The sequence below is a fragment of the Aulonocara stuartgranti genome, assembly GCF_965226115.1.
Source record: "Aulonocara stuartgranti genome assembly, chromosome: 7".
NCBI lineage: Eukaryota > Metazoa > Chordata > Actinopteri > Cichliformes > Cichlidae > Aulonocara > Aulonocara stuartgranti.
The window spans coordinates 36,840,390-36,856,362 of NC_138945.1; the positions used below are offsets into that span (position 1 = coordinate 36,840,390).

The following is a 15,973-nucleotide window of genomic DNA, read 5'->3' on the forward strand; positions in this document are numbered from 1 at the left end:
GATCATTTACTGTGAGGTGTGGTTGGGGTGTGGACAGTGGTTGTGCTTTTGTAACGCTGAGGTATGGACAGCTACACACTGAGGCTTTGAGCCTCAGTCCTGCCTGTTCACATTTTATTCTGTAAAAACTAAATTTTCACTGCTTTTATGACCTTTTCAGTGGGGAGAACATAGCTAGGATTTAATGATTTAACAAATCTTTTAAATCCTTTGTCCTCCACAATGCTAAATGGCTGGGAGTCCTCAATCACCATGCTAACCAGGTCTTCATCTATTTGAGATTGTTCTCCTGAGGAAAGACAATAAAAACAAAGCACAAATATAAATATCACACACGTCACTTATTACAGTTGTATAATATTGTTATATCATTTAGTAACATTACTGCATGCTATATTATCATGGCATTTGATGGCTCACCTGGTCTTGCTCCATAATCGGCAGTGTTGGGGAGTAACGGAATACATGTACCGCCGTTACGTATTTAAAATACAAAATATGAGTAACTGTATTCTGTTACAGTTACCATTTAAAAAGGTGGTATTCAGAATACAGTTACTTTGTTGAAATAAATGGATTACACTGCGGTACTTTCCTGTTTCATTTTGTCAGGACTGTTTGGGTTTTGTTTGACAGCTATGTTCTGTAGTTTCAGGCGGCAGCGTTACGGTTGCCATGGTTACAGGGCGACGCTCTCTCTCTCTCTGCGACTGTGTGTTTCCTGGGTGAGAGAGCGCCTTTTCATTGTTGTTGTTGTTGTTGTGCTAAGCTAACAGGCAGAATGCTACAAGCATAGCTCTAAAGAATGTAGCATCATGGGCAGTGTAGTCCGTGCTGCAGGGAGAATGGACTGCCATACACGTTATGGGTCTGTGAGCGAGGGAGGGAGAAAAAGGGGAGTGGAAAGGTACGAGTTGTCATCGAGGAAAAACGGGAGCTGGAAGCATGTAAATATAATAATAACCACTGCAGCCAAGAAGAGTGCCTGACGAGCCCAGTTGTAAGTAAGCTATTAAGACTCGACTGTACACCGTGTTCGTGTTTTCCTCCAAAAACAATAAGTTCCGTTGGAGCAGCCTTTCAACGCCTCTCTCCGTCTCTTGCAAGAAAAGTTGACCCATACAACAAAGTAAAGCTAGTTTTCGGCTATGAGCCGACAGGGACCCCGCCGTATTAGTCAGAGGTCCCTTTACTACAGTTTGGAGTCGCGGACCTTCAGTAATAGTAATAAATCACACAGCAATAGTACATTCACATTGTTGCAAAAAGCATGATAATATATTAATCCAAAGTATTCAGAATACGTTACTGTCATTGAGTAACGTAACGGAATACGTTACAGAATACATTTTGGGGCATGTATTCTGTATTCTGTAATGGAATACATTTTAAAAGTAACCTTCCCAACACTGATAATCGGTGTTCCCCTTATTCTCATGCAAAGCTCTGTAGTGCCTAAGCATGGATGAGGTGTTGTTGTTATATCCCAGCTCCCTGGCACATAGCAAACACTTCACCTTGTACAAAAGTAAAAACAGCTTAACATAAATTGTATTGCACCATCAGTATTATGAAAATACATCTGTAGAAATTTACATACCTTGTTGGGAGGAATAAGATCAAAATGTTCCCACACAGGGGAGGACATCCTCCTCTTCTTAGTCGGCTCCATTCTCTCCTGACTTTCTCTCCTCACTCTCATAAATCTCCAAACTGTCTCCAAACTCTCACTAACCGCAACTCTCCATCAAACACCCACATTTTGAATGAAGTCTGAGGGGTTTATATCTGTCATATCTCGCGGCAAAGTTCGAACCACTTCATGGACCAGTCACATGGTACAGCCGGGCAGTGAGGCTTCGGACGTCATCATTTTCAGCTCCTCCCATAAATGAAGCAAGCCTCGTTACGCGCATCGCGGAAATGCCCCCTCCATTACTCGACACAAGCTTTGAAGCCTCGATAAATAATAATAATAATAATAATACATTTTATTTGAGGGCGCCTTTCAGAAACCCAAGGTCACCTTACAAAAAACACAATTAATAAAAGGAACAATAGTCATAAAATACATAAAATAAGTTAAAATTACAAAACAGAGCGTGACAACAGATAAAATCAGCATTAAAGCGAATAAGCCAGTTTAAACAGATGTGTTTTGAGCTGTGTCTTAAATACGGAGAGGGAGTCAATATTTCTTAGTGCAGGAGGAAGAGAGCTCCAGAGCCGAGGAGCAGAGTGACTGAAAGCTCTGTTCCCCCATAGTGATAAGGTGTGAGGACGGAACAGTAAGATGAATAGCAGATGATGATCTGAGAGGGCGGGAAACAGTGGTGATATGGAGCAGGTCACACAAATATGAAGGAGCAGATTTATGGATACACTTGTATGTAAGAAGTAAGATTTTAAAATTTATCCTGGCTTCTATGGGCAACCAGTGAAGCTGCTGAAGAACTGGGGTAATATGAGCACTTAACGGAGTGCAAGTTATGACCCGAGCTGCAGAATTTTGAAGAAGTTGGAGTTTATGAAGGGACCTTTTAGGGAGACCAAATAGGAGGGAATTACAGTAATCAATACGGGATGTAATAAGACTATGGACAAGGATGGCAGCAGCATGGGGAGTAAGGAAGGGACGGAGTCGGTGAATATTACGTAAATGGAAGTAAGCAGACCGTGTTATGTAATTAATGTGAGACTGGAATGAAAGAGTATTATCAAGTATGACACCCAAACTCTTAACCTGAGAGGAGGGAAGGGTGGGAGAATTTTCAACGTTAATGGAAAAGCTGTGGGATTTGGTTAAGATAGATGGTGTACCAACAAGTAAAACTTCAGTTTTATTACTGTTAAGTTTGAGAAAATTGGAGGAGAACCAGGATCTAATCTCAATAAGACAGTCTGAGAGGGAGGTAGGTGGGAGGGATGAATTGGGTTTAGAAGAAAGGTAGAGCTGGGTGTCATCGGCATAACAGTGAAAATTTATATTATATTTTCGGAATATATAACCAAGAGGAAGCATATAAATAATGAATAAAAGAGGCCCCAATACTGAACCCTGGGGCACACCAGCAGAAACAGGATAGAGAGCTGAAGAATGGGATTTAAGTTGGATAAACTGAGTGCGGTCTGAGAGATAGGAGGTAAACCAGGTAAGTGGGGTATGACTAATACCAATGGAAGCTAACCGGTTCAGGAGAATATTGTGAGAAATGGTATCAAACGCCGCACTAAGATCAAGAAGGATGAGAATGGATAGGAGACCAGAATCAGCTGCCATCAGAAGGTCATTGGTAATCCTTAACAGAGCAGTTTCTGTGCTATGATTGGGGCGGAAACCAGATTGAAATTGTTCATAGAGATTATGGTCATTGAGATGTGAATGAAGCTGGGCGGCGACAACTTTTTCAAGAATTTTTGAAATAAAGGGGAGATTTGATATAGGGCGAAGATTATCAAAGTTATTGGGGTCTGCACCAGGCTTTTTGAGAGTTGGAATAACAGAAGCCTTTTTCAGTGCTTCAGGAACAATCCCAGTGTTCAGGGAGGAATGAATAATATTGGTTATGAGAGGTGCTAAAGAGGGAAGACAGGCTTTAACTAACACAGTAGGGAGAGGGTCAAGTTGACAGGTGGATGGCTTAGATTTTTTAATGAGATTAGATACATCAGTAAAGAACGTCACATCACTATCATCCAGCAACCACATTTGTGAGTTTGACCTGCTTATTATCCTCGCAGAATAAAGGAATAAAGCTTTCCTGTGTTCTTCCAACCGACGTTGAGTGTTTGAAACGAGTTGGATTATTGAGGCGACAACGATCTAAATTACATTTATCATCCCGAAAATGGCGCAGCGAGAAAACCAGGTGAACCGAGACAAACTCTGCTGCTCGATCTGTTTGGATCTCCTGAAGGATCCGGTGACTATTCCCTGTGGACACAGCTACTGTATGAACTGTGTTAAAAGCTACTGGGATGAAGAGGATCAGAAGGAAACCCACAGCTGTCCTCAGTGCAGACAGACCTTCACACCGAGGCCTGCTCTGGTGAGAAACACCGTGATAGCAGATTTAGTGGAGGAAACAAAGAAGACTGGACTCCAAGCTGCTAAAGCTGATCTCTGTCATGCTGAACATGAAGATGTGAGCTGTGATTTCTGCACTGAGACAAAGCTGAAAGCTGTCAAGTCCTGTCTGCAGTGTCTGGTCTCTTACTGTGAGCAGCACCTCCAGCCTCACTATGAATCCTCCGCCTTTAAGAAACACAAGCTGGTGGACCCCTCCCAGAAGCTCCAGGAGATCATGTGCCCTCGCCACAATGAGGTGATGAAGATCTTCTGCCGCACTAATCAACAATGTATCTGCATTCTTTGCACAATGGATGAACATAAAGGCCACGACACAGTTTCAGCTGCAGCAGAGATGAACGAGAAGCAGAGAGAGCTCAAAGAGAGACAGCAGAACATCGAGAGGAAAATTAAAGAGAAAGAGAAAAGCTTGAAGGTCCTGCAGCAGGAGATCTCTGAGCTGAGGAGGAGAAAAGCTGAGCTGGAGCAGCTCTCTCACACAGAGGACCCCACCCAGTTTCTACACAACTACACCTTGCTGTCACGTAGAGCTGGGCGATAGAACGATAACGATATGTATCGCGATATAACTTTTACTCGATAGAGAAATTAAGCTATCGCCATAGACCTCGCCGCTCTTGTCCTCAAAAAAAAGAAAAAAAAAAAAAAGGTCAGCCAATCCAAACTAAGTAGCGCAGAGCCGAACCAATCACAGCCGCAGCGTCACGTCGCGTGACTTGTTACGTACAGCACAAGTGCCAAGCAGCACGTGTGTTTGTTTGGGAAGCAGCCAGCGCGTAATGGAGGAAATGAGTGTGCCGACTAGAAAAATCAACCGAGCGTGACCGAAGAGAAAACAGATGATGGTTCCAATGCCGGAGAGATTGTCGAACGGAAGAGCCATAGAAGTTCCGTAGTGTGAAGGTATTTCGGCTATTTCAAGTCTGACAAAAAACAGAGTAGCGTGCACTGTAAATTGTGCTGAAAGCAAGTCTGGAAATACAATAAAGCGGTACATGCGTCACACTGTGCGCCACGTTATTGTTTCGGTGAAATGAATTTCTACAATACTGTTAATTCTACTCTCTGCAGTGTTTAAATGCTTACATATACACACAGTTACTGTCCGTCCACACATACGACTCGGTTCTGCTTCTATGCCCCAGCTTTGTTTACTTTTTCCCACCGAGGCTTCTAGACTTCTGATTGGCCAATATTTCTGCACGGTTAGGAATGTAGCGCCACCTGCTGCTTTGGCATGTTCATAGCAGCGTTTTCCTTCATTTCTGCCTTTATGTGTGGACGGGATTATTTTTTAAAACGAAAACGGAAAATCTCCGTTTTCAAAAATACCCGTGTACGTGTGGACGTAGCCTCAGTCTCTGACTGGAAGCGCTAATTCGTCATTCGGCTTTTGTCAGACTAAAGTAACTGTTAAAACTGTTTGAAAAGCTCAGCTATACAACAAGGAGAGATTGAGAATTTCCTTTTAGTTCTCAGTTTATTTGATATTGACAAAAGTTAGTCAGTTTTGTCTGTTCTTCTGTAAAACAAACTAAGATTTATTTTTAGAATTAATATTTTGTTTCTAAGTGGAATTGACAATTTAGTCGTCTGTTTCGTTTGTTCTATTTTGAAACTTAAACGCTTTAGTGGCTGCCTTTTGTGTAGTTTGCAATATTTGCCTTTATTTATCTGAAAAAGTCTCATGTTCCTTAAGTACATCTACCCTGTTGAACTTATTATGGGAAATAAATATTTAAATAAAAACAAGCTGCTGATTATTTCACATTTTACTTGTGAGCAACGGCACATTTAAATCTTACAAATATAGTTATTTGGCTTATATCGTGATAGATATCGTTATCGCCTGAAATGAAAAAAACATATCGTGATATGAAAAAATCTCATATCGCCCAGCTCTACTGTCACGTCTCAGTGAAGCTCCAGACTCAGCCAGCATCAATATTCATCCTGAGAATGAGACAGCAGCCAAAGATAAACTACAGGGCATTTTCAGTGAAGGATGGACTGAAACCGCTCTGAGAGGAACTGGAGGGGATGTTTTACTGTTACAGACAGAGCCCACGAGCAGAGATGAAGTCTTAAAATATAAATGTCAAATCACTTTTGATAGACACACAAAACACAAATATGTCAGGGTGGACAATTTCAAAGCACAATATTATTACGTTAATTATGCTCTTGTCATTCACCCAGACAGATTCATTGACTGGCCTCAAGTGTTGTGTAGAGAAAGTCTCACAGGATGTTGTTACTGGGAGGTGGAGTGGAGCGGAGAAGAAATTTTTATAGCAGTAGCTCACAAAGACATCAGCAGATCAGGAAGAGAGAGTGCTTTTGGAAATGATGACAAGTCATGGGTGTTACAGTGTTTCTGTGGTGGTTATGAATTCAGACATAACAACATCAGAACTCCAGTCTCGGGTCCTTGTTCATCCAAAATTGGAATTTACCTGGATTTTGATGCAGGTATTCTGTCCTTCTACAGCATCTCTGAAACATCTCAAAACATGACTCTCCTCCACAAAGTCAAGACCAGATTCACTCGACCACTCTGTCCTGGATTTGGTTTATACTCTGATTATACAACTGTTAAAATCCATAAAGATTTACAAGAAGACACTGAAGACCTCTAAACTCTTTTGCAACTTTACTACACAACTATACACAATATCCTTTCAATTTGTTGGTTGTGTTACACCAGAACCCTTTATTGTTAAAGTTAAAGAAATGGAAATGCTAAGAAGGTAGATGCAAAGTGATGTAAGTTGATACTGGGCTAATTTATTGAATCCTTTCAGTAGCACGATTGCACTGTGATTTCATTTGGTCTTTACTTAAAAATTTTTGTTCTTATTTGAATATAACAAAAAAAATATCCATCATTCATCCATCCAAGCATCCATTAATACGTCTGTTTAATCTAGTAAAGCATTGTCATATTAAACCTTTTGTATTGGCCTTCTGCATTCCATGTTTAAATGTGCACACCACATCAGATGTTCTGGGAGCCAGTGCATCCAACTTCAGTGTCATTTTTTTCACTCCTTAAGTTTAAATGTCTTTTCAATGCTAATCAGTGAGTTTCTACAAATGTAAAAGCTCTGCAGGCTTTTGTGGAATATGATGGAAACAGAGATAAGTAAAAGGACTGGAGACTCTCAAGGCCATATGGGCACTATATGTCAGTCTGTGTTATATTTTGTCTCACAGGAGCTAATTGGATGCAAATTAGCTGCACAAGTTGGGTGTTCTTTGGGCTCCCTCTTTCCTGTAGTCCTTACTTGGGCTCCCAGACTACTGTTTAGCTACTGCATGCTCATACACTGACACTGATCCATACATACATAACACTGCTGACTTGCTTTTAAACACATGTTGTTTTAATGTAATTATATCTTTGCAAATAAATGTTGTTTTTGTTGCAACCTCTTCTTGGGCTGTGACAAAGGCTGTGTCTCACAAGAAGTGTGTACCTCAATAAGGTGCACCAGCTGAAGCCTGAATGATTACCAGATGAAACAACAGTCTTGAAGGTTACTGGAATAAATCGGTGAACACAAGATGACTATTTTATACATATTAGTTTATCTGCACCTGCAGTTTGCCAGATGTAGAGCCCAGAACGTAGGGATATATTCACATCCTGGAGTTATTTCCATAGTGAATCTATACTTCTAGTTAGATCAGGATTAAACACCAAGATAACTGGAGAATCATTAGAAATGATGGAATAATATTTACTTTCTTCTGCCACTTCATTAGTTTGAACAGCAGGTGGCTCTGTTGCATGAAATGTTGCATGAAATAATCCTAAATACTGCACACATGAACTTGTCTGTCAGTCTATCCATCCATTTCCCTCTGCTTATCCAATTCAGTGCTGTGTGCACATATGTTCAGTGTATAGCAGTGTTCAGACATTGTGTAAATAGCCTACCGCTGCTTTCTGCTACACCTGTGTGACAAAAAAGGGCAAAATAGAGCAGCAAAAAACTGGATTGATCCATCCATCCTTTCTCTTCCACTTATCCAATCAGAGTTGTGGGGCTGGAGCCTATCCCAGCTGGAGGCAGGGTGCACCCTGGACAGGTCACCAGTTGCATCTTTGCCATCTTCCTCACATACAGTAGCGTCTTCTTAGCAGAGTAACGATTAATGTGTCACCGTCCGTGGTGTGTGTGAGATAACCACACCTGGTGTTTCAGATGTGAGTGAGCGTCATTCCTCTGCTTCCCACCCTTCATCTCTGCACACCTGGATTGATGACTTCACCTGTTTGTAATCCTGTGATTAGCTGCTCACTATTTAAGACGAGTGGTAGTGCAATAATGCCTTTGTTACACTTTTACCAGAAAATCAAACTGAAATTAATTTAAAGTGCTTTACTAGAGGTTAACCTACCTTAGTTTAAAAAAAGAAGAATAGAGCTATTGGTCTGATTTGTGTTAATGAGCAAGTAAAGGAAGAAAGAGTCTGGGCAAAAGCTGTATGAAAATGACAGTTATGTGGGTAAATAAAATGATATAAAAATTATAAGTTTTCAAATGTTACAGCGATTTTCAAATCTAGTGAGCCTAGTAGCTAAAAGTTTACCGTCTACAAATGCAAATAAATTGCAAACTCATTGCCTGGCCGTCTGAATTTTAAGGTTACTTTAAGGCTTTTGGAACATCTGTGAACCTGTTGTGGGACAACCATCCTGCAGATAAAGCTTTCCAGCAAAATATAATTTCCTTGATTGCACACAAGTGTACAATTATAAGATTTGCATACTCATATAAGATTGTTCAGGGCACAAAAGTCCAAACATGTGGACCTGAGAGAGAGAGAGAGAGAGAGAGAGAGAGAGAGAGAGAGAGAGAGAGAGAGAGAGAGAAGCTGCAGGCACACTAACATAGAGACACGGAGAACACAGTCTATGTAAGTTAGGCGACAATGGGCTAAGTAGCTTTACTGTCCTGGAAATGGCGCAGCGAGAAAACCAGGTGAACCGACACAAACTCTGCTGCTCGATCTGTTTGGATCTCCTGAAGGATCCGGTGACTATTCCCTGTGGACACAGCTACTGCATGAACTGTATTAACTAGAGATGGACCGATCCGATATTACGTATAGGTATCGGTCCGATACTGACGTAAATTACTGGATCGGATATGTCGCGAGTCCGTCTCTCTTGTTTGTTTATTGCTCACTTCGCGCCAGAAAGAGGAAACCAGCGGCTGAACAACAGCAGCACGTTTAACCTTGATAAGCTGTTGTTAGAATTTATTTAATATTACTTTCTACTCCAGGATCTTTTTCTATGTAGCTGACGGCTGGTAACTGTGCAGGGGCGGATCTAGCAAAGTTTAGCCAGGGGGGCCGATAGGGCATTAACAGGGAAAAGGGGGCACAAAGACATACTTTTCTTTCTTATTCTCATTTAAAATGTCTAGCTTTTAATAAATAATTATCTGAATCTTACACCCAAAGTTTGAATCTCATGTAAAATGTATAGAAGTCCATTACTGTATATCATAACTATTAAGTCTAAAATACCCTAGTAAGCTATAGTACTTTTTCCTTTGGGAAGGTACCATCTGTGCAGTCTGCAATTCTGTTGAAGAAAGATGTTGAATCTATTTAATTATTCTTGAAAAATAACTGATTTCTGTGTATTTTTTTTCCACACTGCATCAAATTATAGTTGATTATGTCAATTAAGCATCATGAGGGTGGTTCCCTATTTTTTTTTTTTTTTTTTTTTTTTTTTTTTTGCTGGGAGCTTTAGAACCCTATTAGTTAGGTTGCTTAATATTTCTGCTAAGTAAAATACCAGAATAGGGAGGATTGAGTAGGTTTAAGTTTATTATATTGATCAGTATTGCTGAACTATGAAATATTTTGGGTGCAGTGTATTTTTTGCATGCAGATATAACAGAATAGCTTTAGTGTTTGTTTGTTTTTTTACTTGAGTATGAACTTATACAAAAAGCAGCAAGATATTTAAAAAACTGTTTTATTGATTAAAAAACACACTATATCAGATTCATATCGGTATCGGCAGATATCCAAATTTATGATATCGGACATAAAAAAGTGGTATCGTGCCACCTCTAGTATTAACGCTCTCAGGCTCAAATTAAGTTTTTTGTTGCTAATGCACAACCAGGTCCTGCAGTGGTACTTCTGAGTAAAAAAAAACTCATAAAATACGTATGTGGGGTAAACAGGTTGTTAGTTATTAACTGTTGCAAATCGGCAACGTCTGCCTTGAGAGGGTTAAAAGCTAGAAGAGGATCAGAAGGAAACCCACAGCTGTCCTCAGTGCAGACAGACCTTAACGATCAGGCCTGCTCTGGTAAGAAACACTGTGATAACAAATTTGGTTAAAGAAACAAAGAAGACTGGACTCTGACGTGCTAAGCTGATCTCTGCTATGCTGGACCTGGACATGTGAGCTGTGATTTCTGCACTGGGATAAAACTAAACGCTTTCAAGTCCTGTCTGCAGTGTCTGGTCTCTTACTGTGAGCCTCACTATTAATCCCCCGCTTTGAAAAACACAAGCTGGTGAACCCCTCTCAGAAGCTTCAGCAGTTCTTTTACCCTCACCACAATAAAGTGAGGAAACTCTTCTGCAGTACTGATTGAATATGTGTCTGCGTTCTTTGCACAATGGATGAACATAAAGGACACGACACAGTACTGACTGGTGCAGCAATGACTGAGAAGCAGAGAGTGCTCAAAGAGAGTCGAGATATAATCCAGCAGAGAGTCCAGGACTGCGAGAAACACCTGAAGGTGCTTGAGCAGGAGGTGGAGACCTTCAATCAGTTTGGTGATAAAGCTGTGAGAGACAGTGAGGAGATCTTCACTGAGGTGAAACAGCAGATCAGAGCTCGCCAGAAGCCTGAAGTGAGTCATGTTAATGAGCTTCAGGAGAAGCTGCAGCAGTAGATCTCTGAGCTGAGGAGGAGAAACACCGAGCTGGAGCAGCTTTCACACACAGAGGACCCCACCCAGTTTCTACACAACTACACATTCTCCAAGTTGATTCTGTTCATCTGGACGTAGTGTTTTGTGGGAGAAACGTTTCGTCACTCATCCAAGTGACTTCTTCAGTCTCAGCTGACTGCAGTTTTGCCCAATCTTATAAACAGTACATTTGCATAATGACTGAAACCAGCCCACTGAAGGAACAATGAGCTGGGAGGTGAGTTCCTTAATCTATGTACCTGTACATCAGGGGTGCTCACACTTTTTCCGCATGTGAGCTACTTATAAAATGACCAAGTCAAAATGATCTACCCACTACAAAAATCCAAAACATATACTTATTTATAAATATATTGAGGATTCTTTATATCTACAATGTATATACATGCATAACCGCAATATCCAATATTTCACAACACAATTAACTATGTAAATTTTTTGTCATTACCTGAGTTTACTCTGATGACTTGCACTGAATTGAATCAGCCAGGGATGCATAGTCCGGACAGTAGCTGCTGACGGCCAGGTTTAAGAGAAAAAACCGAGAGCTAAAAATTGGAGTTAACTCGCTGACTAGCTTGTCAGTTTTACTACACTTCGCGCCGCTGTTTGCGCATGCGCAGCGACCTAAGCGTCAGAAAAAATCTGCTGTCATCTGACTGGCTTCCCTGTATCAATCAAGTGACGGGATGGATGATAGGCTGGAAAAGTATTGCGAGATCTCGCAAAAGTATTGCGAGCGCTCGCAAAAGTATTGCGAGATCTCGCAAAACTCCAACAATGGCGGCAGCTACTTAGTTGTAATATTACTCTTTCTGGGTCACAAAATACACTTTTAAGATATTTTGAGGCGTGAATGTAGTTGTGTAAACGTCAGATACCTGCTCGGTTTACAAGACATCACATATTTGCAAAAGAGCTCCGACGTTTTTGGAGATCTGACACCCACTAGCTCGAAGCTAACGGGCGGTCGAGACCTACTACAGCCGGGAGGAACACCGCTTTCCCGGCACATCGTGCCTCGACCTCCCGGTCGGCTTCGAGCTGGCGGCCACTAGCTCGAAGCTAACGGGAAGTCGAGACCTACTACAGCCGGGAGGAACACCGCTTTCCCGGCACATCGTGCCTCGACCTCCCAGTCGGCTTCGAGCTGGCGGCCTCCGAAGAATGCGGCTAAAACTTTTGCGAGATCTCACAATACTTTTGCAAGCGCTCGCAATACTTATTGCGAGATCTCGCAATACTTTTGCGAGCGCTCGCAAAAAGTCCGTCTTAATTTTTTTTTTCCTCCCTAATTTTTTTTTTTTCCTCCCTAATTTTTTTTTTTTCCTCCCTAATTTTTTTTTTCTCCCATGTCCCCTGGGGGGCTCCGTACCTTTGCGATCGACTGGTCGATCGCGATCGACGTATTGAGCACCCCTGCTGTACATTAATGCTGTGGCTGTGGAAAGACTTCCTGTTCACATAGTCTCCTTAATTTACTGAAGGAGCAATGATTGGAATGTGAGTGCCATCTATACAGCCAATCACGCCTGGGAACCGTGAGAATAAATGTAAGCAATATTAGGCCTGAGGATGTTATTCAAATAAATTATAGATTGTGCTGAAAAACGGTAACGTTCACACAGAAAATCATCAGGAAATGATAAAATGTCCGAACGCGCTCTAATCACTCTCTCCCGGCGGAGAGCTCTGCGGAGAATTTGGGCTTCAACATCTACTGGCTCTTCAAGGGAGGGGCACGCCATGTCTGACACTTCCTACTGTCAGGTTTCTGACAAAGAGGCGGAGAAGGTCAGGGTTAGTTGAAGTAAACCTGCTAGGGGGCAGGTTAGCTTCACGGAGTGTGTCGTCATAGTAACTCACTCAGAATTAATCTAAACTCGCTTTGTGAAACCGAAAACCCAGAGTTTTCGTTAACTCAGGGTATACTTACTCAGAGTTTGCACTAAACCGGCTTTCTGAAACAGGGCCCTGGACTAAACAGACAGGCTCACATTAACTTCACCTACAAAGTAATGAACAAAGTAACAAAACTGCACAAACAGTGTAAAAAAAAATTATTTTGTCAAATTTATGTATAATTTGTAGGTTTTTATGTGAAATCAGTTTCATACCACAGTGGACTATAGGATACATGCAAAAACACCCTTAAGTTATACAATCAAAGTAAATCAAAGTAAATTAAAAATTGACTTTTCTACAGCATGTCTGCAGGTGTCTCCATATTTTTTTTTCTCGTTTTACACAAAGGTAATATAATTATGAGTAACATATATTCCTCCTTCTGTGTTTGAATGTGTATTTACAGACAGTGAGAGGTTTAAAGTTAAGTGATGCATGATTTTAAAATCACTGGTTTTTTAAGCATCGAATGACAAAAGAAAAACAACTTAACATGTAATGTCATTTATAATCAGTCAGTCAGTATCGTAACTTTTAAAAACGATAAGTATCTGATTACTAAACAACGACTGACAACAGTCACCAGGAGACTCCGCCAGCAGGCGAGGCCTAGCGCAAAACCAGTCCACCTTTACCTGGAGAGCAGTGAGAAGTGAAGCACAGTAAAAAAACAAAACAAAAACCAAAAACAGCACAGGGCCATGACATGCTCATTTAAAACATATATGTCTTGTTACAGCACATTTTGTGAAACTGAAAAGGAAAAATGCAACAGGAAGAAATCATGGACATATATTTATCCAGTTTCTCTCATTAAAAACAAGAAAATCTGGCCTTTTGTTGATAAAATTACATTTGCGAATGTGGAACCATGGGCACATGGGTAGCATTACATTAGTAATAAAATAATTTAAAAATATATATATAGCATAAAATGCTGAAGTGTCGTTGCCCCTCATTGCAAGAGTCTTCTTTGATTTTCAGTCCCCGTTGCTGATTGGTCGCACTGTTATGGGACATGAGTTGACTGACGCCGCATTCCACCAATTAGATTTGCTTTATGGAAAAGACGTCTCCACTTTCGCCAATCAGCTCCTGGGAAATGAAAACACACTTGAGTCTCCTCCCCCTTCCCTTCAGTGTGTGTGAGAGCAGGCTGTAGCAGGGCTGATGTAAAGTTGCCTGTACCCGGTTAGCAGTGAATACCTGTCGTCAGCATTGGAGGTTAAATTCCATATTCTTTAAATATAAAACTAGCGCGTTTTAGCGGGCTGCTGCTGCAGTAACAGAGCCGAAATGGCGACGGAGATAACGAAAGATGTGGAACACCCTAATTTACGAATAAATTCTTTACAAATCCTACCATGTGGATTCATGGATTTTTTTTTTTTCACATTCTGTCTCTCACAGTTGAAGTGTACCTCTGGTGCAAATTACTGACCTCTGTCATCATTTTAAGTGGGGGAACTTGCACAATCGGTGGCTGACTAAATACTTTTTTGCCCCACTGTAAATATCAAGGTGACTATGTAGGGCTGCTCAATTAATCGAATTTTAATCACGATTACGATCTGGGCTTTCAACGATCATTAAAAATGACGGAGCCGATTATTAGCCCCTCCCTCATTTATCCGCGACACCTTAAAGGCCGGTCCGTGAAAATATTGTCGGGCATAAACCGGTCCGTGGCGCAAAAAAGGTTGGAGACCGCTGATTAAGAGGACCCGAGGGAAGCTCGGAAAGCTAAGCAGAAGTTATTTGGAGAGGAGAGTGACTGCCGTTGGTTGAAAAGAGAGGTAAAAAACAACTTCAGTGGTGTTGCACACTATTTTATATTATTTTTTTAAAGTCATTGTTAACCCTTTAAAGCCGGTCAGAGCAGCACGCTCCGTTTTGTGCAACTATTTTTAAATCCCTGTAGAACCGGAACCGTGTAAGCTAGCGCAATAATTTGTTTTGCATATGAAACCGGAGGAGTTGTACTTACATCTGATGCCATCAGCTTGTCCTCGGTCACGGTTTCCTTCCACATAAAGCTTTGCAAAAATTGCATAAAAAGCTCTTGCAGCAATAAAAACATAATATTCCAGAAACACGCTTTGCCGATCCGATCAGCTGTTCGTAACACTTCCCATATTGAAACAGATGTCAGCGCGAACTGTCGCATGTCCGCCATTTCCTGCTCGAAACTGGAAGTGACGTCATTTTCGCGGAAGTTGTAGTTTTTTACTCGTAGGCCTTAAAAACCTATACTGGTCATGTTTGACTTTTCTGAATAGTTTCTGGGATGCTTAGAACTCGAATTGCACTGCTGGAAATAGTTTATTTTGATGCACCTGCTGTTTTCTTTGCAAATTTGCATCATAGGATTGTTTTTTCGTTTTTCCTGCAGTATATAAAAACTGGTGTATCTCCAAAATAAAACTATGAAGACACTCAAAATAAATTTCCTGTTGTTGTAAACTATTTTTTGCAACTTTTTTGTATTTAAAGTTTTGAGGGATAAACCTCTTAAATTTCTCCAAGTAGATATTTTACAAATATGTAAAAAAAAAAAAAAAAAAAAAAGATTTTCAATTTTTTTGTAGTTTATTGCACTTTTTTGCAATTAATGTATTTACTATGGACTTAATGCATACATATTATTAAAATATGGGCTATAACAGTTGCATAGCAAATTGAAATGCTCCCACAAATGGCACTACAACATGTAAAAAAATAATATGAGCTCTGGCGGATTTGGTTCTATAGTAGGTCTTAAAGGGTTAAATAAATATCGTCAAATAATCGAGATCTCAATTTCAGTGAAAATAATCGTGATTATCATTTTTGCCATAATCGAGCAGCCCTATGACTATGCATATCTGCAGAAAGGCAAATAAATATCCTTTGAGATCTTTGTGAATGGAAGCATTTATGTTAGTTTGTGAATAATGAGTAGTGCATGAAATAAGAATGACCAAAATGTAGTATAAATAATATGAATATGCAAATA

The 15,973-nt window shown here is 40.6% G+C and overlaps 1 protein-coding gene across 1 annotated transcript; it reads left to right on the forward strand.

The window, feature by feature from the left end:
- Window positions 1-3,715: 3,715 nt before the first annotated feature.
- Window positions 3,716-4,646, forward strand: LOC309709616 (E3 ubiquitin/ISG15 ligase TRIM25-like). The gene has a single exon (XM_082538352.1). The coding sequence runs from the start codon at window positions 3,849-3,851 to the stop codon at window positions 4,629-4,631; it is 783 nt and encodes a 260-aa protein (XP_082394478.1). The 5' UTR covers window positions 3,716-3,848; the 3' UTR covers window positions 4,632-4,646.
- Window positions 4,647-15,973: the final 11,327 nt, after the last annotated feature.